The sequence below is a fragment of the Ischnura elegans genome, chromosome 4 (genome assembly GCF_921293095.1).
Source record: "Ischnura elegans chromosome 4, ioIscEleg1.1, whole genome shotgun sequence".
Lineage (NCBI taxonomy): Eukaryota > Metazoa > Arthropoda > Insecta > Odonata > Coenagrionidae > Ischnura > Ischnura elegans.
This window is the reverse complement of record NC_060249.1, coordinates 80,696,858-80,721,481: the sequence shown is the minus strand read 5'-3', so window position 1 is coordinate 80,721,481 and position 24,624 is coordinate 80,696,858. Positions and strand designations below refer to the sequence as shown.

The 24,624-nt window shown below is 36.2% G+C and overlaps 1 protein-coding gene across 1 annotated transcript; it reads right to left on the bottom strand.

Annotated features, from left to right (window-relative positions):
• Window positions 1–1,629: 1,629 nt before the first annotated feature.
• On the bottom strand, window positions 1,630–23,939 carry LOC124157715 (protein sly1 homolog). The gene is made up of 15 exons (XM_046532688.1): window positions 23,785–23,939; window positions 23,518–23,677; window positions 23,199–23,412; window positions 22,907–22,994; window positions 22,739–22,828; window positions 22,475–22,616; window positions 21,661–21,894; window positions 19,574–19,664; window positions 12,046–12,181; window positions 11,365–11,549; window positions 11,169–11,248; window positions 9,987–10,125; window positions 8,832–9,041; window positions 4,895–4,972; window positions 1,630–2,003 (listed from the first exon to the last, which is right to left on the bottom strand). Exons 1-15 carry the CDS (start codon window positions 23,810–23,812, stop codon window positions 1,971–1,973), a joined length of 1,908 nt encoding a protein of 635 aa, XP_046388644.1. The 5' UTR covers window positions 23,813–23,939; the 3' UTR covers window positions 1,630–1,970.
• Window positions 23,940–24,624: the final 685 nt, after the last annotated feature.

Genomic DNA, 24,624 nt, shown 5'->3' with positions numbered 1-24,624 from the left:
GAGTACCTGATTTTTACCAATAATTTCATTACAAACAAAGAAAAATGGCAAATTCATTTATTAATTCAATCCACAGCTCTCCAGGGATCACAATATTAGGTGCATCTTTTTCAGTTGGAAGTATTTAATTTTTCAATACTGTATTTTTTTTTAATTGCAGATGCTATTACAGTCCAATTCTTCCCAGTTCCGCATAAAAGCTCTTAAGTACCACCATGCGGAACTTTCACTGTGCCCCAAGTGCCCTTTGCCTCAATTAAAATTCTTTTATAAGAAATAGAAATGTGGTGATTCAAAACTTTTGCCAGTGAATATTTTCAATAATACGCTGCGTAAAAGAAGAACTATATTCTAACAGTTTCATTGATGTCTTGATGGGAGATAACTTAAAATTGACAGCTTTCGTCCCTTCATGATTTCTTTAAATACAAGCTGAAAGCTTCTTTCAATTGAGCACTTTTTTTAATTCTTTTTTTTTTCTCACAAGGATACAATCCTTCTCCAGACATTTACCTGGATATTTAATTACCATCAGTCCAGATGCCCATCATCCATGTTTCGTAGCTCGTTTGTAATTGGTAATGTAGTCAGTGATTGATACTTTTATTCCTGGTTTCTAAGTAGTTTGTGCTTCATTTTACTATTTATGAAAGCATTTAAAGGCACTATTACATTATTGGATCACAACTCAAGTTCATTTTCATTATAATGGCAGTGAATACTTGAGAATGCGTGATATGAATTTCCATTTGCCTTGAGGTTAAGCCTACAGCCCAATAACAGTTACTATTAATATTCATTAACTAAATTTTCAACAAATGGAATTTGCCAGCCTTGGTGGCAGAGCGGTAGATTCCTCGCCTACCAAATCATAGATCGTGGGTTCGAATCCCAAGTGTGTAAGTTATCCTTTTCCACGGCATGGATGTTAGTGCACATTTGATTGTTAAAATGTTATCATAAACACCAATGTAAAGGCCGAATATAGCTGTTTTCAGGAATAAAAAAATTAAGTAAATAAAATAAAAGTATAAATGATATTCAATCATTTTTAAAGCAATATTAATGGCACTGCATCATTTTTGAAAAAGATTTTAATGAATTTCTGCAGTGACAGCCACACATAAGGGAGGTATTGAGCATTATGAAATTTGATGGCTCAAACAGTACTGTTTCAATTATTTTTTGCTTTTGATGGAACAAATTAAAAACAATAATCAGGGAGTGGCTATTTACTCAGAACTATGGGGAATATACATACACATGAAAGCAGTGATGCAGTCTTGTGGGGTAAAAGCCCCCAGAACTCAGAGAAATTTAAAATTTAATCCATTTTACTTAATATGATAAAGATTACTTATAGATCAATGTAAGGATTAATAAAATCCTCAGAAAACTGTAAAAATCACCATTTTGAACTACTTATCTTAAAACTTTTCTGGGGGAGGGCATACGCACATCCCTTATTCCATACCCTCAGTATTAGTTGCTCCTAACTACTCCTCTAGCCTTAATTCCTAGCTGCACGCCTGCATGAGAGGAGATGTACAAAGCATTTACCTCTGTACAGAATGGAAAATTATTACAAGGTTATTAGAGGAATGTAATCACTAGAAATAAAAAAATAAGTACATTTTAGGACATTCTCTCAATCCAATAAATACTTTAATAAGAAAAATGGAATCATATAACAAACCAAGATCTCTGATACTGTACATAGTTTCTTACTTTGGCATATTGATAACAATATCAATGATAAATGATTCTTTTGATAATTCGACTAAGCTGTTATTGGCAGATAGTTGGGTTGCTCCCACTTAGCGACTTGCATTTCCTCATTATAAAATTTAAGAATGATTAAATACGAATAACAAAAAACATTATTATCTGCAGTTCTAGCCAAGATGAATCATTGACATGTGCAGTAATAATGGCAATCATATTGGAAACAAGCTCAATTATCCCATAATTCATGTATTTATTTCCTGTCCAAGATGTGATAGCTGAAATAAAATTAAATGCATAAATTAGAATTTTCCTTAGCTATACCAAGACCCCAATTTTAAGTTTTGACACAAATAATACAGTCAAGTTACACAAATGATATAATAGTTTAGATTACAACTATTCTTAAAAAATTTTGACCATGAAAGGAAACAATCTTTTTATGCAAGGATTTAACAATGATAAGCATGCAGATGGTGTTTGCAGTCATGGTGAGTAAGCTCAGAAATTGACCATATCAGTAAGTTCTATTGTATAAGGTGCAATTTTCGAAGAAAATATTAGAAAGTAGGCAGAGTCATTTTGAAAAGATCTTTTCCTTACAAGATCATCTGTTGTAGGCAAATACTGCCATAAATACCTATATGTACTTGGCAACCATCACAAATTAAATCATTTAATAGAATAGCAGAAGTGTAGAATTATGGTTGGGTAATTAATGCATGTTTAGCATGTGCAGAAATTACATCACAAAATGTTTCACTGGCATGAAAGAAAAATCTGTTATACATAATTATATTATGTATAAGATGTATCAAGATGTGCTCTGACCTGAGTATTTCATGAGCGCAGTTCTAATTCTACCACCAAAGAAGATGAAATCCTTGGAAGGTGAAAACTACAGAACAATTAGCCTAATATGTATTACATGATGCAAAATTGGTGCATCAAAGGATTTAAAATACATAGAAAATTGAAGAGAGGGCAATCAAGTACTTGGGTAACAATCAAACCACATTCGGTAAGGGAAAGTCAGCCACTGATGAACAGTGATGATCAGGTACTAGCAGAGAAAGCTAGAGCATATCTCAGATAGAGTTGCTTGTTCCTTGGATTTTGAAAAAGTGTTTGACTGAGTGAGTTGGGTACAGGAAATGGGGATTCTTAAGAAACTAGGTATCCATTAAAGGGACAGACTAAACGTTCAAAATCTGCAAATGGTCCAGCCTCACCAGAGGCTGACAGAGAAACTAAGAGGACAAACATAGACCAATGCGTAAGACACTGTCACCCTTGTAATGCAAACAACTTATTAAAAGGCTAACACTTTCACAACTGTTAGATTGCGAATCCATACTAGGCTAATAAATAAATGTTCAGACTTTGAGGTACATTAAAACAGTATTCTAAACCTGGAATGCACACCAGTTGCAGGTGAGGATTTTATTCTAATGCTGCAAATGCCTGGATTTTATTCTAATGCTGCAAATGCCTGAAGTGAGTTCTTTCATGAGAGCCCAGTAGCATGCACTGAGGAGCCATTGCCATTCTTCCCAAAAACTAAGCCAGGCAATTTGAGCAAATAGTTAAATTTCTAAGGTGATTATGTGGCTGCAAGGAAAATCTTGCCTCATTTCAGAAATGTGTGACAAATAATATAAAATTGTGTCATCTAATTGCCAATGCAGTACCACACTTCTGCTATTCTTTTTTGCACATATATTTGATCTTTTCACGAAGTGATATTTTTTCTTCCCTCAATTTATTGTTAACTAACCACACCATCATAGAAATACTACATGGCCAATCAAGTAAATTATCAATATGCGTCACCTGAGCAAGGGGTTGAGGATATTCACTTCAAGAGCCATTTTTGGATAAGGGTAGAATCATTGCATGTGATATTTTTTCACATGTCTGTCAATGGGTATACATACAGTTTAAAAAGACAGGTAATAATGCTGCATAGATACTCTCAACAAAATTCACAAAAATATCATCCCACTCCAATAATAAAGGTTCGGGCCCCTTAACACTTAAATATTCACACAAGAATGACTATTACCTTAAATAAAATATGTACAGGAATGTGATCTAGAAATTCATGATACCGATTAACCTCTAACTGATGAATCAAATGTGAAGAAGTAGTCGATGAACGACAGAGAAGATGATGAATTACGAAGAACAAGCTTATAGGTTACTCAAGTAGTTATTACAGAAATTTTCAATGTAATGCACTTATATTCCCACTAACAATTCTCAATTTGAGCCAAAATATTTTAAATTGATATCTCCAAAGTTCCCCAAAATAACTGGAATCAAGCCCAAGATAGCTTGATGTACAATAAAATATGCGATGGGAGCAAGCAGTCAATTGACCACTTACACTCTGAGTAGTTATGCAGATAAAAGTAGTAACTCCATTAACAGCAAGAAATTAACATCAAAAAGAAAATATGGACTCAAATTCATAATTACACAATACTATGATGACGGAAGGTTAAATAGTCAAGAGGTTCGCTTCTTATACATTTAGTACCTGTGAAAATGGTTTCTACCCTACTGGTTTCTACCCTAATTATGAACTAAATTGCAAGGAAGACAGTGTGCCACAATACCTCTTCATCAATTGTTTTGAAGATAAACAAGAAATTCTAGAATAATATTAAAACAAATGAAAAGAATATGATAATGACAAAATAAAAGCACTATAGTAAAATATTAGTATAAATTCAGTGAAGCAATGAAGTAAATGTTTACCAGTATTATAAGTTGGTCTTTTCTTATGACAACCAGCACCATTTTACAAGAAAATAATGAACACCCCAAAATTACATAATTAATGACTGAAATATGAGTTTTCCTCTAAGTTATAAACCCAGTATTGAATTTTTTTCATGGTAACTATTATCGGCTTAATCTTAATTAGTTATTAACTATCAGCCTTATTCTTTATTGAGATTAAATGTGGAATTCAAAATAGCAGTTGATTTTTCACCGCCTTCGTTTTACTAGCATCATAAAAAATTATAGACTCTCTGTACAGAAACCCAAACCTATTGTACACTAAAACAAATTTTAAAGAGAAAAGACCATGCATTTTTGCACAAATTTTCTTCAGACTAATTACACATATCTAGTTACACATAAAAGCTACAATTATTACCTGCTTAAGGAAGTCTCGGGCATTCGTCAAAGTTGAAGATCCATATATAACTCTTTTCTTTCCTTGGGATGATTTACCCTGCAAAAAGAACAAAAAGATGACCTGAGACTAAGATAAAAGGAAAAACAAACATACATAATCCAGAATAACTTTCTCAACTCTCATTGCCATTACATTTACACAATAGGGTAGTTTCCTTCATCAAAGAAAACGATAGGCATTGATTGCGATTCGTTACCCACCATTAGTGTATTCATAATACACAAATTATTTGCTTTTTGAAATACCGGTTTAGACGAATGGCAAGGGTCAAATTTTATCCTCATTTGAAAAAGGCCAGATTGGCGCCCATGCGATTCCACTCCGCGTAACGTCACAGGGACCTAGTTTCTACACGAGAGGATAGGAGTTATACATCGTCTGAGGTTACCAATGCATGCATGAGGCACAGAGCTCAGGGAAACATGTCTTAATAATCACCTATTAAAACTGGCTAAGTTCGGAAAGTTTTCTTCGTTTGATAAGGTATTAATAAACCTTTTTTAAGCCAAGCGCTACCATTCAGCAAGGTACTCAGCTATCCGCTAGCATCCTGCATCCTATCAGCGCTCAGAGCCTCGATCAAGGTCACTTCACAAGGAGAGAGGGGGAACCAGAAATGCGTCGCACGGACTTTCCTACTTACGCGTCGCGTTTTTGCGCGCTTGAAATTTTTCACTTTTCATTTAATCGCGAAAAATAGATATCGTCATTTAAAAATCTAAAAGCGCGAAATACGTACTCCAGGAGTAATAATCTTTCGATTTAGGCAATAAAAAAATAATAGGAAACCACCCTATTATCTCATTACTTCAAGAAAGTACAAGCCGGCAGAAGGACACTGCAGGTATATTAAAGAGATGCGATACACATCAACTTAGCCCCAGTGGCAGAGGTGATGGTAGCAGATAGAAAATTGGGAGACTTTTAATAGGACAGTAGCTTGTTGTCACCCTTCCTCTTCCATGTATGTATATGCTGAAGGGGTAGTGAGAGAGTGTAGGGGAAAGTTCAACAAACCTTTGTCTCTCTACCATTTTCAAGAATTTTTGTGGAAATATCCTATCAAGTTAATCAATAGCAACCAAGAAAGTAGTCAAATGATCAAGGTTATTGGATTTGGTGACAACCAAACACTAGTTAATAATTTCTCACATGATCTTCAGCATACACTTCGTAAATTGAATTTGTGCATTGGAACAGGTGAAGCATTTCACTTGAGTCACACTTTAAAGGAAAAGAGTAAAAGTATTACAGTGACAGAAAACTTTTAACAATTATTCCCTTGACACAATCATAGGCAGATCTAGGGTGGGGACATGCCCCCCCCCCCCCCCCCCCCCAGACCCTTAAAAAATATGCAAGATTTTTAATATGGTCCCATTATCATTGCGTTCGTTTTGTATTACGAGGTATCCTTGTGCCCCCCGCCCCAGAAGAAAATACTGGTTTCCTCCCCCCCCCAGAACAAAATCCTTGCTTGAGCCCCTCCCAGAAAGAAATCCTGGATCCGCCCCTGGACACAATTATGTTACCAGTGGCAAAGTGTGACATTCAATGTATAAAATTAGCTTGATATGGTACAAATGTGATACATCCATGATGAAATATGAACTACAAATGGTAATTTCCACAGAAAGAAAAGAATATTCAATACAGAGATACAGCTGAATTGACACTCTTGTCAAAGGAACAAACACTACTGCAGTAGTTACCAGCTGATATGATGAACCACAATTGCTTTTCAGGTTAAATCTTGAGATAGAGCAAGCTATAACTTGCACACAATCATAATAGGGCTATATTATACTAGTTATTAGATATTTTACTTCTTATCAGATATCAAACCATAGAAAATTTGAGAATGGACATCCCTTTTCACACAATAACTTTAATTCAACACCATGCCACATGGCCCACCCAAGAGAGGTGGATGTGGGGAATGCCTCTTTTCACCTGAGGGATATCGACCCACAGGTCACCCAAATTTTCCACAGCATAATGCCAAAGCCCAGTGGAGTGGAAACTGGGCTTACAGAGTAGTAATTTACATGTTTAAACTTGCCCTGTGCCTTTTTGCTTGTCCTTGTCTCTCTGTGCTGAGTCAACGATATTCTCAGGCTTACTGTCTGGTGCCATTGCCACGCTACTGGGTGGCAAATGCTGGAACTTTCTAAGCATCACAGACAGACAACTACAGATGCTTTGCTTCCCTACACAAACACGAGCGGCTGAGCGTGACCAAAAAAGCCATATTGGCAGAGACTCACTGGCTTTGGTTATGATTAGACTACATAAACACCATGGCTGTCTTCAGTGGAGGTGATTGGCTAAGATAGATGGAATTGCCGCAGACAGTGATTCTTTAAAACGAGAGAACCAATGGCTTGTTTTTGATCTTTTTACGGATTTCTTTGGCAACCAATGAAAGAACTGCTGTGAGACTCTTGCTTTAAATCATTTCCTCTCCTTTTCTAAAGTCTTCTAAATTTTTTGACTTTGATTTAGTCATGACTCATGAGTGAATCCAGAGATGAATGAAAGCTATTCCACAGAATGATACCTATACTTTTTTTCTTACAATATATTGAGTACTTACTTTGGTAATTGTATTCATTATGACATTAATATTCTGAAAAGTGAACTAGAAGGTGGATGTGTTGTATTAATTTGACTATTTTGTTTTCGTTGTTCCCTATTTGAATGCCGTAATTGATAGAAAAATATTCTCCTGCAAATCCACCTATTTTCTGAGCATTCCAAAACCCCTTTTAAACAAATTTTCAACAAATAAATGCATGCACTCCTTGAGGTTAACCATCGATTTCCTGATATTTCCTTACTTTACCTGTTCTATGTCTCACAAGAGCTGGCAGCTTATCATTCTTTATCTCTTTCTCTTCCAAGGTACCCACAGCATGTGTCCATTGATTCAATATGCCTCTGCAAGCCTGGTATGGCATGTAAAGTCAAGTGAGCTACTTTGAGGTGGCTTGGCCATCTGACAAGAATGCTTGAAAACGGTCCAGGGCAGAGTATGTTCACCCCGAGAACAAATGGTCCAACATTTACGAGACATCAGTGCAAAAGGTGACAGGAAAATGTAGAAGAACCTATGGTAAATGGGTGCAATGAGGTGGCAACTCAAAATTTGGAACAAGATAGCCGGATAGCAGTTACAGGCTCTTCTAAGGTCATATGGTGAAAGGATAAGGTAAGCATTAATAATAATAATACTTTCATTGAACGTTAAACACAATACAGTGCAATAGTCTTTGTCAAATGCTAAATTAATGCATGCTAATTAATGCATTAATAGAAAAAAGGTCAGAATATCCATCATTCCTCAACTGGGACCCTTTTTACACTGCAACTCTGCCCAGATACACTGGAATAACGGACCAAAAACAAAGGGCAGGTGCCGTTCAGAGCCTTCCTATACAGCGCTAGGTATTTTGGAGTGCTTGCTCCAGCCTGTTGATAGATCGCAGTGCCAGCGATGAGATACAATTGCCCCCATTAGAGCACATTGGAAATAATCGCCAAATTCAGTTAGGTGCCCTTGGATTTGCCTCTCATTATAACACTTACTAAGACACAGACAGTATACCACCTTGTTCACAAACCTTGAGTAAGCATTGGGCTGGATGCATACTATACAATTCAAAGAATCATTAACGTACTGTTGAAGCTATTTCATTAACCGCACGATCTGTCAAAAATTGGCTAATTACAAGTTGGATACAACAAAAATTGAACACACGAACAACCTGATGAAATTCTCCCAGAAAACTAAAGCATAACAAGGAAAACCAAATGAATACAATGCAACAAACTCATTGCATCAAAATGAAATAAAGAAAGAAATTTGATGAATGTGTGATATTCTGTGTCTTACCTTAGTATAATCTACCAAATTCTGGTATTCAATGTAATTTCCTCCACCAACAATGAACACAATAGCCTCCTGGAATGGTGAACGATTTTTGGGAATTTGCGAGCTGTCCACAGCTTTAGGTTGCCTTGGATCAAAATATCTATAATCTTCTGTTTCTTGAGTTGATTTCATTTCCATCAGCTCATCAACAATTCTGGTCACTGGCAAATCCTGCAATGATATTAATTGGAATTGATTTTAGTTTCACTAGGTTTTTTGGGGATTTATTTCAAATTGTATTAAGGTAGGATCACAGCAAGTTTAGGATGAACAATGAGAATGTGAACAATTAGTGGCATGTTTGCTATAGTTTTGTAGTAATTCATTCCATTCCACAGTATTTTATTCCATTTGAAAATTTATTAATTCTGCCCTCTATCTGATCCATAAATTATATTTAATGTATTACCATCAAGTATACCCACACATTTTGTTAGGCTTCTATACATTGTTCTTTCACATCATCAATGAAATTCAATTAGATTACAAATTGCCTTTTCAAAAATAAGTCAAAGAATTAATCTTTCTCATTCACTGAGTTGTAACACACAATTATACTAATTCTAATTTGTTCAGAGGTATTTCCTGAATTACAAATGATTATGATATTCATACTCATTGTAGTCTAAAGCACCTTAATTTTGCATTAAAATCAATTCCATACATTGAGAAATATGAATATTATCAGTTGGGCTAAGAACCAATAATCCTTGGCCTAGCATTCAAAAACAAAAAAAAAAACTCCCACAGTTATAAGTACCGCTATTCCAAAAAGGCATACTTAAGAATGCTCCATGACTCAATACTCAAAATAGATTATCAAATGAATGGAAAATGATTCCATACATTAAAGGTAGCAAGTTAAAAGGAGGTAATTCTTTCATAGATTAACATCTTGAAAAGTGTAACAAATAGTACACATTCCAATTCATGGGTATAAATACATTCATAAACTTATCTATAATCACTGTCAGTCTATTGACAGGCTTTTGCAACAGAAGAGAAGTAAGATCATAAGAAGTAGCATGTATAAAAGAGAAATTCAGAGCCCAGGAGAGAAAGCATAGGGGATACATTCAATTAGTGAAAGGGTTAAAAGCTGATGACTCCACTTACATGTTTTTTAAGAACAAGATTTTTCACTCCTTCCATCACAAATGACGACCCTTGACTCATGAGTTTGGAAAACATGCTTACAGTCTTGGTACCAGCTCCAACATATTGATTTTGTGTAGCAGCCATTTTGGTGTATGCTCTGAAATGAATCCTCACAATTATACAAGTTCATCACATAGTTCTATTAAGTTAGAGAAGGCATGAGGGGCACCACCCAACTAAAATTCATTGTTTTCTTGCTACAATTTTGAACACAATTTTCCTCCAGATCTTTTGACTCTAAACGGCACCATCAATGATTACATATTTCCTAATATGTAATGGATAACCCTTAAGCAAATAGCAGTATCATTAGGCCATTTTCACATGCACCAACAAAACCAGTGCTGGCAACAATGCAGGATGCAATGTAAATTAATATAAACTTTTACTCTGTGGCCTGTTCAGCACTGTTGCTGGTAATTGTACCAGCAATTGCAGCAGGCAACGAACTTGGCAAGTCAGAGGTCAAAGTCAGCACAGGCTATTGGTTTCAATATTTTTAAATGGACATATTGTCACACATTGTGTCTTAGAAGAGGTTCCATATTTATGTACAACCTCAAATAAATCAAGTTGGAAATCTAACTGGCTACCAGCAGTGGCAATGTTGGTGAGTGTGATAGTGGTATACAGCTAGTACTCACATTAGAGCCAGCAATGGCACCATCTTTGCCAGTGTGTGTAAAAAAAGGCCTTGCAGTTACCACACAGCTAGCCTACTACACCCTATCATTACCAAAATACAGAAAAACTGGTATGATAATTTTAGCTTCACTATCACTGAAAGTGCTTCATGTGAATTTTTTCACTAGCCAGTGGCATTATAGGAGCTCATTGCCTCCACAACACCTTCTACTGCAGGTTCAGGATATCTTGAAAACAAAACTGGAAAAACCACTATGCTCCAAATATTATAGTCTATTTTAAGGTCAAGGTGGTTGATATTTTCTTGGTAAATTTTGACACAAGTATTTTTTTTGTAACAACAGATAAAAATGTAATTACAAAGATAAATATAAATTTCTCAACTATCAGGGATGAGCCATTAACAACAGTTGCCATGAAGTATAGCGCAGCAAATTACAGAACACAGTAACCATAGAATTCTAAATCAAGAGTATATATTTGTAGATTACTTACTTCCATCTTTTAATGTAGTTCAGCGGTGAAAGATCACAGCCAGCATTTTGAAGAGCAGCAGCATAGCGATCAAATTCAGCCTATAAAGAAAGATTGCCAATCTCTAGAATATGCTTTCACAACATCATAACATCATTTAATAATTAGATAACTGAAAAATTAAACATTCATGCATAATTTAACTAGTGATACTTACTTCTGATATTGAAGGAGCACAAATGTAAAAAACAAGAAACAGTCTCATTTTGTCTTCTGGTGTACTTGCATCAGTATCAGAAAGCATTTCCATAATGCTCTTATCTAGAGTTGCTTTGCTCATGATTTTCTCCTCGAATTCAAAGAAAGTATCTAACCTTCTCGTTTTAATATGATTTAGTATAGCTATAATAAAAAGGACGCAAAGCAAAATTTTTTAAATAATGTATACAACTACAAAAGTAAATCTTATGAATACAACAAATGGATGAAGCTACCACCACTGTGACTTATGTTGAATAGACAATTGGTTTGCAGTGTTATAAGGAAATTCTTATGGCGGGTGATACATAAATATATCTGAAACAGGTCTAATCCGGTCACGAAAAACAATGTGCATTCAAAGTTCTTCGTACAAGTTTATTAAAGACTCATTAATAGTAATCAAAATTAATAAAATTCAATGGAAATCAAAGGAATTAATTCATTTTAAATAAAATTTAATGGATTTAATAAGGGTTGCAGTCTTACAAAAAATACCAAAATTATTTGAAATATGAACCATATATGTACTCCAATGATGGGCTTCCATCAATGATCATTTTATACTGCAGGTATGATTACTATACAAATTATACATGTTCATAATTTTTAACTGAAGATTTGAAATTGAAAATTTTACCTGTGGCAATTGTGGTGTGCATATCTATTAATCTCTTTTTCTCCATTAACTGAGGTAGTGAATTCACAGCAGATGTCAACTTAGCAGTAGTCTCTGATACCATTGAAAAGGCTGCATCACTTTCATTATCCAAACCCTAATCGAAAAGAGAATAATCTCAATTAATTCCATTAGCACAAAACATTGTTGCGTAGTGACTTAAGATTAAAGATTTTATAAGGCAATAAACACTCGAAAAACCCATACTGTCCCTCCTCCTCAATGGACTTAGTGGAAAAGCCATGAAAATTCAAGTCAATAGGAAAGATTTACTTATTCTATTTTTATCAAATACTATTGTATCCGCATACTCCATAACATTTTTCCCAATTTAAAACTTCAAAAATGAAGAAATAAGCAACACATAAATATGTACTACCAAAATACAATTCGATTTCAATACTCCAACACATATGCTACTTTGACATTACTGGATTATAAAAAAGGAAGGATTACTGGAACTTATCCATGATAAAAACTACAAATGGTAATTTACACACTTTAATTCACAACTCAACTACTGACCATGGTTTCTACAAACATATTATGTCATTTTCAAGGGGATACAACAAGCACTCTCTCAGTATTTATATCCAAAGCCAAGGAAGGAAGTAATGTATGTATATGGGTATATGTAATTGGCTTGAGGAGAGTGGGAGGGGGAACAGTTTCCATGAACAAATTAATGATATCCAATAACAGGAAACAGGCAATAAGTGGGGCATGAGTGAAGGCCAAAGTTTTAATCATGGGGATGCTTAACTTTAAAAAAGGTGAGTCAGTACAAAATAAAACATAACAACGTCCATCAAATCCATCCGTCACCATATTGGCAATTTCAAATTTTTCCATAAAATCTTTTTGCAGCTCTTTTTGTAATAACAATATTAATGTTAAAATTGCTAAAATGATTATTCAGGCACAAACGAGAAGAAAAAAAAATTTCCATCATTACGTTGCGTCAGTAGTTTAATTGTGAATTAATGTGTGGAAATTACCATTTGTAATTTTTATCATGGATATGTCAAACTTCCACCAAGTCAAGCCTAAAAGGATATTTTACTGGAACTAGTTCAGGAAACAAATTCAATTCGATAAAATGATTAGCATAATATTAATTTAGGATTAAATGTAGGCTTCCTCGTCGACCTTTACTGCAATGTCGGAAGTCATCGCTCACCTGTTCTAGCATTATTATGAGCTTCTTTCCCAATACAGTGGGTTGCATCACCAAGACTACATAGAGATATGATACGAATGGAACATAAACATATACCCATACCAAATCACAACAAAATGTTTACTATTCCTTGAACAATCTTTCACTGAAGAATGATGAAATTATTTTACCAATGAGAAGTTGTAAGCCAGGAACGCTGGATTATGGGAAGAGACGGATTAACACAAGGCCGGATTGCAGGAATTTTAATTCACTTTAAGCCTTGTGAACAAGATAAGTCACACTCAGAGAGAATGAATCACTTGTGTCCTGAACCGTAGCCACCACTTTCAGAAGCTTGGCAGCATCCAATGCCACACACAATCGCACTCCCACCTTTTGCCTTTTGAGGGCTCATAAAAAGCTGATTTTTCTTATTATTCACAGCTTTTTCCATATGAAATTTATTCCAAAAAACTTTCCATTGTTTATGCATCATAAATTTTTGTAATATTGCTATTAAATCTACTATCAGCATACTGCAGGCATTTATGAACTTAGGCATCGTGCACACCAAAGGGATACGATACACAACAATGGTTATGGCTTGGGGCAAGTCATTGTTGCCATGACATTTAACAAAACATACACAATATTTATTCAAAATCACTAATACATATCTTCAGGGCCGTCGCGTGGTGTGGCCACGCCTGGGGCGATTCTGTCAAGCCCCCCCCCCCCCCACAATGCGGCGGCAAGGAATACAGGAATCCCGAATCACCAAATAACTAACATATTTGTTTTTAACATTTATTCACAATCCACGTACAGTATTGTTGAAAATATTCAAACCAAGATAATATACATATGTACCTACGAATGTTAATGTTGAAAGGAAATAAACAGAGGCGCTAAACACTGAACGGCATTCGCCTGGCTTTTGCATGAGCAAATTTTATGAGCAGATCCTTAAAATCTATTTTTCTCGCCAGTTCGTTTTCAATAGATAAGACGGCTAGTAAATTTAGTCTTTCCTGTGACATTTCCTCATTTCACAACTACGGCTACGGTTAGGGGGCGCACAACTGCAGTGATTGAGTAGGTGCGCAGGGGCGCCCCTTTAGAAAACGTAAACGAAAAGCACGCATATTCAATTACTAAATTTTGAAAAGATAATGACTTAAGATAACGAATATTTTAGTTATTATTGCAGAATGTTAATTTTGTTATTGTAAAAACAACTTTTTAAAAATTTTGGTAGTAAAAATTTTTGTTTTCCCTGCCGCAAGATTCCCGTTTATTCTACCGCAAAATTCCCGTTTTCCCTGCCGTAGCGGCGCCCCCCTGGCCGCGGCGCCCGGGGCAACCGCCCCAGTCGCCCCACCCACGCGACGGCCCTGCATATCTTCTTTAGTACATTTAGTAAGTAGGGAAAATATAAAGGTCGGCAGGGCTTAGTGGCAGACAAGGCTTCTTTAAATGTGACCTTCCTGGAAAAGAGTATTGAACTGTGGGAAGAAAACTTTAAGTCTTTGTTTTTGAAAAATATTGTCTATTTTGTGGCAAGGATGACATCACAGATTCTTTCTGAAATCCCTCGGCAACACCAGCATCAATCACCTTAGCACTTCAACATTTCAGAGTGTGTTACTTGGTCGATTGTAAACTGCTAATCAACAAAAAAATCTGAAGATACAAGCATGATGAAGAGGAATTTTCCCATACTGAAATAAATACTTGCAATCCTCAATGATTATAAAATTATAACCTAGGTAATAATGTTATGATGTAGTAACATTGAAACCTAGGTCGTAATAAATATAATAACTGTGGAAAATTGCAGGTATTTATTTCTATATGCTATTTAACATGTTGCGTACCGGGGTATTTAAATGCCTTTTAACCCTCTGTTCCGGCAGATTTTTAAACCTCAATCTTAGAACGTGCATAATCATAGAATAAATTCCATAACTTTTTTAAAAATTAATATTTTTGAATGTGACTTTGAATATAGTATTCAAAAATTATTTCAGCATTTCTTCTTCATGTGATATTCCATAAAAAAATTTCCTTTGTGGAGTGGAACACTACAAGTTGAGCACACATACGTAGTCCCTTTCCTAGTTTTTCTCGAAGCACAAACTTTGCATCTTCTGGTGTGGTATTTTTTCTTCCCTTTTCCAACGATAGGGATGAGATGATGTCTACCAAGGTCTCTCGAGAGAAGCGTTGTGGGTGATCTCTGTGAAGTGACATATTCTGTTGGCTCATCTTCACTCCGAGAATGACTCAACTGACTCTTTACTCGCTGCCCACTCTTTGGCGATCAGGAGCAAAAATCCATTGAAACGAATGCTACTTGAAACGTTTAGAGTTTTATAAACCCTAAAAGCATTGAAAAGAGCACAATTTATGAGCCACAGTACTACTTTCTTCAACCATTTCATTGTTTTTCTCATTATGGAGTGATAGGATAGGTACATATCTGCTATGTCTACTCCTTTCATACACTCATTGTATTTCAAAATACATGTGGGTTTTTTGAGTGCCACTCCTGTGACTCTATCTTTTATCTGTGAATTACCCATGCGAGAGTTGTGAATAGTGCTAATCACCCTCACTTCTCTTTTGTCTTTCCAAACCACAAGTAACACTTCACCTTTATGAGAGAACGTGCTCCGTCCCTTTTTCAAAGTTTTTGCCTCACTCTTCAAAGTGACAGGGAGTCCCCGATTGGGCTTTATGGTTCCACAAACTCTTACTTTATTCTCCAAGAGTAGTTCTGCTATTTTTACACTATTATAGTATTTGTCTTGATGTATATGATTTCAAAGATTGAGATGTGGCCGTAAAAGAGAAAGGATGGTTTGTTCTATTTTTTTTTCCTTTGGCTGAATATATTTCCAAATTACTAATGTAACCGGAATCACTTTCACAAACCATTCAAACTAATAACCCATATTTTACAATTTTAGCTGGATTATAAGTTTTGATTATCAATAGGGATGGACGGATCCAGGATTTTTTCAGATCCGGATTCAGATCGGATCCTTGATTTTTGGAGCCGGATCTTTCGGATCGCATATTTTCGCATCCTAATGCATTTTCAAATTCCTGCTATTGGACAGAGTAATTATTCAAGTTAATTCTGGGTACATACAATCAAAGGAATGCTTTTTAGATTTTCATAAACATTTTAATATTTTCATAAATTGAAAATCATTTTTATAGGCTTTGAAGTTGTTTTTTTTTAACATCTTTACATGCTCAGGACCTAAACTGTTACGCTTGGGTTTGGAAACGAAAATAGGAAAAATCTTTGGATAAACCATTGACCAATGGTGTAGCGAGAGGGGGAAGTCTGGCTCGTCCGGACCCCCCGAAATATAAAAACACAATTACTTTCCTTCATAAAAGGAAACAAAATATTGAAAAATCATGAATTTACAATAGATATCAATGAAAAATGAAGTTTTTTTTATTATGAAGGGTGTTAAAATTAGTTTGAAAGCCTCTACTATGTACCGTGTTGTTTAAAAATTTTACCCCCTGGTTTTGGAACCCCCCCTACGAAATTCCTGGCTACCCCACTGCCATCGACTGAATTCAAATTTTCCTCACGCACGTTTCCCCTGAATTTTCTCACTTTCTCATCACATACCGACTTGTGTTCATATCTTCCGACATACAGATCTTGCTTCAGTGACGTCGTAGCCTTCAAAGCAAAGCCGGGCAAGCTACGTGATATATGCAGTTGGCGTTTCCAATCCGTCTCCACTTGTTTGAGGGGTTAATGCTGTGCTTGTTTCTTAGAAAATTGTGCTGTTTGGATAATGTTGCATAATAGTATAGTCTAATTGTAAACAGAAAACTTAGTGGCAATCAATTGGAGCTGAAAAATATACAGATATATCGTCAGGAATGCGTCGGATTTGGTCTAATTCTTTTTTAAATCTCGTGGATGTCATCTAATTATCGAAGCTATCAAGACATCTTCGGGCCCAGAAAGTCACTCACCTAGCATTTGTCGTAGAGAAATGGAGAATTAAAGCAGGTAGGCCAGTTGGTGAGACGGGGTAGGGATGAAACACACTTCAATTGTTCTCGTGAAATTAGATATTTTACTTAGAAGACAATGATTTATGGTCTGTGTGATCTCGGAAACAAAAAAAAACAACAGAGGCACGGGCTGATGGACGGCCGTGGGTGATTTTCTGAAATCTGCAACGTAGTTATTTTTGATGAGGTTATTATCCTGCAACGCTGAGATTCCCCGATGATTATTCAATCTCTTGGGAAGAGTCACACTATATGCCAGTCGTATTTTGCCTTTTTTATTTTCCACGGCTGAAATTCTGCTGCATAACCTCTGACCCTTCAAACAAAACGGTTCATGAGTAGGACCAGAATCGCATGCGACGGCGCATTCAACGACAGAATCGGAACTCTTTCCACCCTTATGGGGCATTCACTGAAGCTTTATTTAAAATTTTGGATCCAGGACCGATGTCTTCCGCGACTTTGGATCCGATGTATCCGATGAAGGGCAATATCCACAGATATTTGGATCCGAGGTATCCGAGGAATCATGGCTTCATCAAGTGATAACTCCTGCTTTGGTTTATACACAGACTGAAAATTTTCAACTAGGTATTCTAGAGAGGGTCCTATTTTATAGAGTCTATTAGTATCTAAAAATTCTTCGTTATCACTGAAGTGCCATGCTTTCTATACCTGCAAAAATCTATTTCTTGCCGGTAGTTCTCTAAATACCTTGGTTGCAATGAAAGGATCTGTGCTCCAATACTCCTTGAGTGTATCTTTCCTCACTTGACCCAGCAGAATCAAAGTAGCAAAGAATTTTTCATCGAAACTACTGTTATATTTGACCACCTCCCTGTTTTTGGCGATTCTTTATACATATTTATGTTTATTTTGACAGTAATACAAATTGGTTTGATAGCACATAATTTCAAAAAAGTCATTACCAACAAATAGTGAGACTACATCTAGGATACTAGTGGAATTTTCAGGTAATCGCTTCACTCCAGGTTGGCCCAAAAATTGCTCTAAGTCTCTCTCTAAATCTATTTTTTCCCATGTAGTAGAACTTCCTGCCAAATTATTGTCTTCATATGCACTCATATCGGAGTCACTTTCACTGATCACTAGAGGAATAGATTTTCTAGTTTTCATGTTGACCACAATATCAGAATCACTTTCACTCTTGTCACTCTCTTCATCGTACAATGGTACATCTGATAGATCATCTACGAACGGGTCTAACATAATTTCTTCTTAATGCAAAGCACTGCCTTTCCTAAGCGATGCCATTATATGGAATATTCTTGTGAATGCTTCTTACAGTAAGAGTAGAGATATGAACAAACCTTCGTGGCAGAAAAACCAAATACCAAATTCACTTTTCACTGAGACTCAAGGAAACACGTACTGCTCCAGGCACAACGGGACAGCAAAATAGCCCAAGTCCGACAAATAAGTAAGAGAGCTTCATTTTGAGTCCCCCAGTTCCTTTCGTCATAATTTTTTATGCTGACGGAGCAGATAGGTCCACTTACTGAGAGTGCATCTCGGAGGAGCGGCTACAGAGATAAGGACCAAGTTTGCCATCTGAACCCGGGCCATATGGCTAAACTCCCCGAAAATTATGGGGCAAGAGTGTCGCGTTCCCCAAGAACCCCAATAAATAAAATATCAATGACGAAAGAAGAGGGAAGACGCATATGAGTGCAGCTGTTGAGATTTACATTACTTGACATTACGGACGAACGGCCTCAAGTTAAAATATGGTTAAATGGCTAAATTTTACAATAATACACTACCTTTTCAAAAGTAACTGAAAAATTACTACAGAATATGTATATCATGTTATATAATTGTTAATGTTGACGTGTATAAATGACGAGAATTCTCGTCATCCATCCGGAATGCTTGGGAAGACAATGACGAGAATTCTCGCCAGCCGTACGCAACGTGTTAACAGGTTGAAATACAAAAATAGCTGGTTACAACAGTAATACTGGAAAGTTGCACATATTGTACAAGTGACAAAAATGATATGCTGAAAGATGCCAAGCTGCTTAAGCTTTAATGAGGAAATATTCTATGAAATATAATTTACTGCTATCCATCATAAATAGACAGCATGTTGCATTTGCAAAAAAATTAAGATTGCAATTTTTCTTTATCCATACTGATGACCTTTAATCCAGAGTGAGAAGAATCATGCCATGGTATTTCACTTCTAAAACAACTGTGAAAATGCTACATGTATACAAAATGAAAGAAATGGGGATGAAACAATCTTACCATTGATGCTTTAAGCATTTTAACCTCTTCCTCTGATGATCTGTATTGTTCCAATTCCTCTTGAATGGCTTCAGCCACAGTTGGAAATGGACTGAAAATGATAAAATATATATTTTTAATGCTTAAATGCAATTGCATAATTTCACATGCTTAAACAACTAAGCTTGAATAATGAGGACTTGAGAGAAACATAGCTAACATAAAATGACACAACTAATAATAATGAATGGCTAAAAAGATTTAAGGCTATGACAAAGCAAAGTTTATTGCAGTTAACCTTCCAGTTAAGGCATGTTTACATGGGATATAACACACCCATTTACTTGCTCATCATTCCGGCCACTACCTGTTCGCAAATTCTTCTTCAGCTCAGCATTTGACTAATCATTCTTCATTCCACCCTAGTAACTTTTCTCTTTGTCCCTCTTTTGCATTAACCAGAAGTATTTCACTTATCTTAGATTCCTGCATCTCATTGACCCTCAGAACGTGCTCCTTGTACATGCTGTCTTCTCACCTCTAACTAATTTCCTCTCCTCACCCAGCATGTGTAGGACCTCGTTTTTGCAAATTCTCTCCAATATCATTCTTTCTCAACCAAAATCAAGGACAGCTTAACCCTTTCACTGCTACCTACTCTCCAGAAACCTACCCCTCACATGAGGGAGGGAGGAAGAAAAGGCGCGTTCACAGCAGCCTGCGGTGCGAACGTACCAGGTACATTCACAGCAGTGAAAGGGTTAAAGTTAAGGATCAATGGGGAGACTCCCCAGAGAAAGAGAGGTAAAAAGTTATCAGCACTTTTCCAAACTTATATATGGAAATGGCTGGTTAGCTTGCTCCATCCAAACAGCCCACATCCTCTTTATTTCCTCCAGAAGTTTCCTTACCCACCATATCAAGTATAGTTAATCTCCACTTAATCGTCCCTCGTCCTCTCCATCCCCTTCACTTTCTCCATTCTACTCCACACTGAACTTGAAAGCCTCCAGCCTTCTCTCATTCTCTTTCCTTACTGTGCATGTTTCTCCTAAGTAAAGTGTTACACTCTAGATCAGACTCTTCCCTGGCAGTTTTTTTATTAACACTTTTAAACTGCTTCCTCCAATTTCAATAGATATATCGAGTAAATACAGTTCAATTCTTCAACCAGATATCATTTGATGGTATCTTTCTTTATGTTGGGCCTCATGTTCATTGCTTTCAAAGCTTTATGAAACCCTAAGGACTTGAGGCATGTTTAATGGAAGAAGAGTGATAAGATAAGGTCTGACTTCACAATGGTTGATAAAAAAGAATACATACAAGCCTCATGTTCATTGCTTTCAAAGCTTTGTGGAATCCCAAAGACTTGATCTCCATATTATATTGCTTCCTTCTCTTGCCTAAAGAGTCAAAGCACAATTTCAAGCTTTTCACCAACAAATTAATCACCAACTAATTGCCAGTAAACCACATTAACTTACATAAATCTGCCTGCTATAACACAAAAATCTCTTCTCATGACTCCACTACCATATCCTTGGTGCATAAAGGATGATAGGAAAAGTACCTGCAAGTCTGGTCTTACTCCTTAGCTTTTTACTGCCCACATTTGACCCCCATTAACTATTGTGCAGTTTCGGCCCAGTGGTGAATACATATGGGGGTGCAGGGGGCACGTACCCCCCTCCCCTTGCAGGGCGGCCGCCATTGCCTAATATTACAGAACCACAATTGTAACTTTTTTATATCATAAGATGGCATTGTCTTGTGTAAGTGTATAATCAGTTTGAATAAAACTTGCTTAAAATTTGTATGCGACTTATATTTCACTACGGCAAAAGAGTAAAGGCAGCTTAAGATATATTTTGCGCCCCCTCCTTGAGTTTTTTCTGTATCCGCTACTGTTTGGGCCATAAACAGAGTCTGAATAAGTTGTCTGTCCATCCAATAAATTACTATTTTTACAATGCCCTTTAGCTTACCTTATCCACTTCATCAGATACAAACTCTAATTTTTCATCATTTATATCTTTCAAGAGAACCATAATGAATTTATGATAGCATTAGAACACGAGTAGTTGAAATGAACTGATTAGCATTACCTTCCTTTGTGAGCCACCCAAAATTTATCTCTTGAATCCAAGTCGCATGCTCTCGTTTTGGCTCGAATGGACCCACTACCACTCGGAGGACGGCCCATGGTCTCTTCCACTACAACTCGATTCAAAGTAAGGTCAAGCACATCATGAGCCAGGGCTTGATAGGTCCACGTGTGATGCAATGGAGTGGCCATGTCCATATTTCTATCCAAGATTATCAACAATGGACGTTTATACCTAATAGAGAAAATGAAGAGTCAAGGCATCAAATATGTATTTTTTTAAATCTGAAAAATCAGAACTCATTCACTACTTCCATTGATTTGTTTTTTGGACTTGGTTATTCAAAACTGGAAGGCCAAAGAAATGAAATACTCAGATATACATCATAATATACATGTGACATAAATACTTAAGTATCAACCTTAAGAAACAACTATGTGTCAGAAATGAGGCATGTGAGGAGTGATAAGACAAAAATTCAAAGTAGTAAAGACACAATATCAATACTTCCACTACACAAATGCTCAACAATCGCCCAAAAGCGGACCTGATTCGGTGGGCGATTGTTGAGCGTTGGTGAAGTGGAGGTATCGATATAGTCATGGAAGTTTAACAAAAAACATGATGTCCTTCAGATAATGACTTTTGCCAAAGATATGAAAAGATTTTAATTGGCATGCATAAATCATTTAACAGTTATTTTAAAAAATTTCCACTACACAAATTTTAAACATAATCTATAGTACAAGAACTAGTGGAATGACTAAATACTTATGTGAAAAAGTAAGGCTTGGTTAAGCACAATGTCCCCTACCTAAATTGACTTCCTTTAGTGGCATCCATGATGAAGAGGTTATTTCTTGTATCTCCTAAATTTTCTCTCAATTTTTTGTCCAATTTCTCTGCAACCATAGCAGCAGCATTATCTGGCGGACTTCTTATGTAAGGCACAGCTCCTACATTGCATCAGTATGAAAAATTGAGGGTGTTTGGGTAATTAGTAGGGCTAATGTTCAAACCATTTGAAATTAATAATATGGGCTTACTTATTTCAGTGAAACTATATAAGAAATTGTACCTAATGTGGCAAATACAGAAAACAAGCTATCAACTATTGTATCCATTATGCTCTCCATCTCGGTGTCAGCAACATCTGCCTTGTTGATGGCTGTAAAGAAGAAGTTTCAATGTATTAATGTTTTCGAAACTTGCACTGTTAGGATTAAAACAGAAGCTATTTACATACCATAGTAGGAAATTGGGTCGCTACTCTGATGGCGCAAGATGAACATATCATCCTCCAATGATATGAAATTCAAATACTGATCATAAACCTGAAACACATAAATTCAACATGTAAATTCGGGGGCACAATCAAAACACAAGTATGGAAGGAAAGTACACGGATGAATACCCATGAGTATATAGCAAAGAAAGACATAACACTTTTCTCCAGTGGTTAGTAACTCCTAATACAGAAGTATGTATGGATATTACCGTACTCATTGGAATGCTTGGTACACTGATAGAAAGATCACCTTATTAATTTGTGACACGCAATTTGCTTGCAACGCTGCTGCAGCCAGTTCTTCTAGTCTGTGGCGTGAGATAGGAGAGATAAAATTTAGGTGGTAGGCATCATATAAATTATTCTGCAAGTCTTGCCCAATCCTAGCAAGATTTTCTGCGGAAGGAAGACAGAAGTAGACGGCTGGTACATCTGGAATTGAGTCTCGGTCTGCATGTAGTTGACTACAAAGTGACATAGAACAAGAAATCCATTATAGCGAAAGAGATTACACTGGGTAATTGGAGTATATATTAAGGACAGTTAGATATGATAACTTTTTCACTCACACATGCAATGTGACACCCATTTCTCTCAACTCTTTCACAGAGATCAAAGGTGAAATTATATCTTGGCCACATCTGTCATAAATAAGAATTTTCCAAACTGGTTCAGCGGCAGCAACTTTAGAGGCTGGTTGATTTAGATTTAACATTTGACTTATTGCCTCTGCAAAATAGGTTTGTAATTAGGGTAGGTGTTACAGTTTATTCGCTTGTTTACGATTAGTTGGTAACTTAATTGATTGCTCCTTTCATCGAGAGTTGTCTACTTACCTATTTGTTTTTCCTTTAATGTTTCCATTTCTGTGAGTAATTTGTAACTAAATGGGAAATACTTTAAATCTTGATTCGCAAACTGGCGTTTGTTGTTATTGGCGAATAATCTTTACAACGTTTACAACTGTTTTCATCACATTCATACGTGGATTACGGTGTTCTGTTGTTATTCCGGTCGCACGTCTTTTGTTTCTCAGTAGCCGCCATGGCTTCAAATCTGTTCGAATAGACCACGGCAAACTTGCAACCTTGATGGAAGTGTGTTCCGGGTTATTTAGAAATATTAGGAAGGCAATGCTATAAATAGTCATGTTTATAACGAAGAAATATACACCAATAGGCTTCAAAAATGCTTTATTTCGATCGATAGCTGGTAAGTACCCTTTAAATGTACTGTAGCGATAGTTTAGCGAAATAGAAAGACTCAGGGAAGTATTACTTTTCTAATTAAATTCATCAAATAAATTATTTTTTCAGCTTTTTTGGCATTGCTCATAGATTTGAGTAAAACCAGTTATCCTGCCAAAAAGCTATAAATCGTACCGGTGCTGTAGGAGGTACAGTATTGTGCCACGATCCAGAGGTTCTTTGGAGTAATCATGATGTTGCACACGCACTGTGGACTTTTTCTGTGAGTAGAAAACTTCGTGCATCGGATGAGGGAGAGAGGATGTCGAAATCGGTAGGTTATTTGTTGAAAATTTATTCCTACCTTGCATAATCATTTGGGCAGTTGACTGTAGAGTGAATTTTGACTAACTTTTCCGCATCGCCCAGCCTTTCTTTCTTTACCGCTAACCACTGACTCCATATGCGATGTTTCACGTCCTCTGCTTC

Excerpts from the sequence above, each read along its gene's own strand:
- LOC124157715 (XM_046532688.1), bottom strand. The coding sequence starts at position 23,812 with ATGGAAACATTAAAGGAAAAACAAATAG. Across the intron at positions 11,550-12,045 it reads GCACACCACAATTGCCACAG|CTATACTAAATCATATTAAA; the intron begins GTAAAATTTTCA and ends TTTTTATTATAG. Across the intron at positions 10,126-11,168 it reads AACTACATTAAAAGATGGAA|AGCATACACCAAAATGGCTG; the intron begins GTAAGTAATCTA and ends GATTCATTTCAG.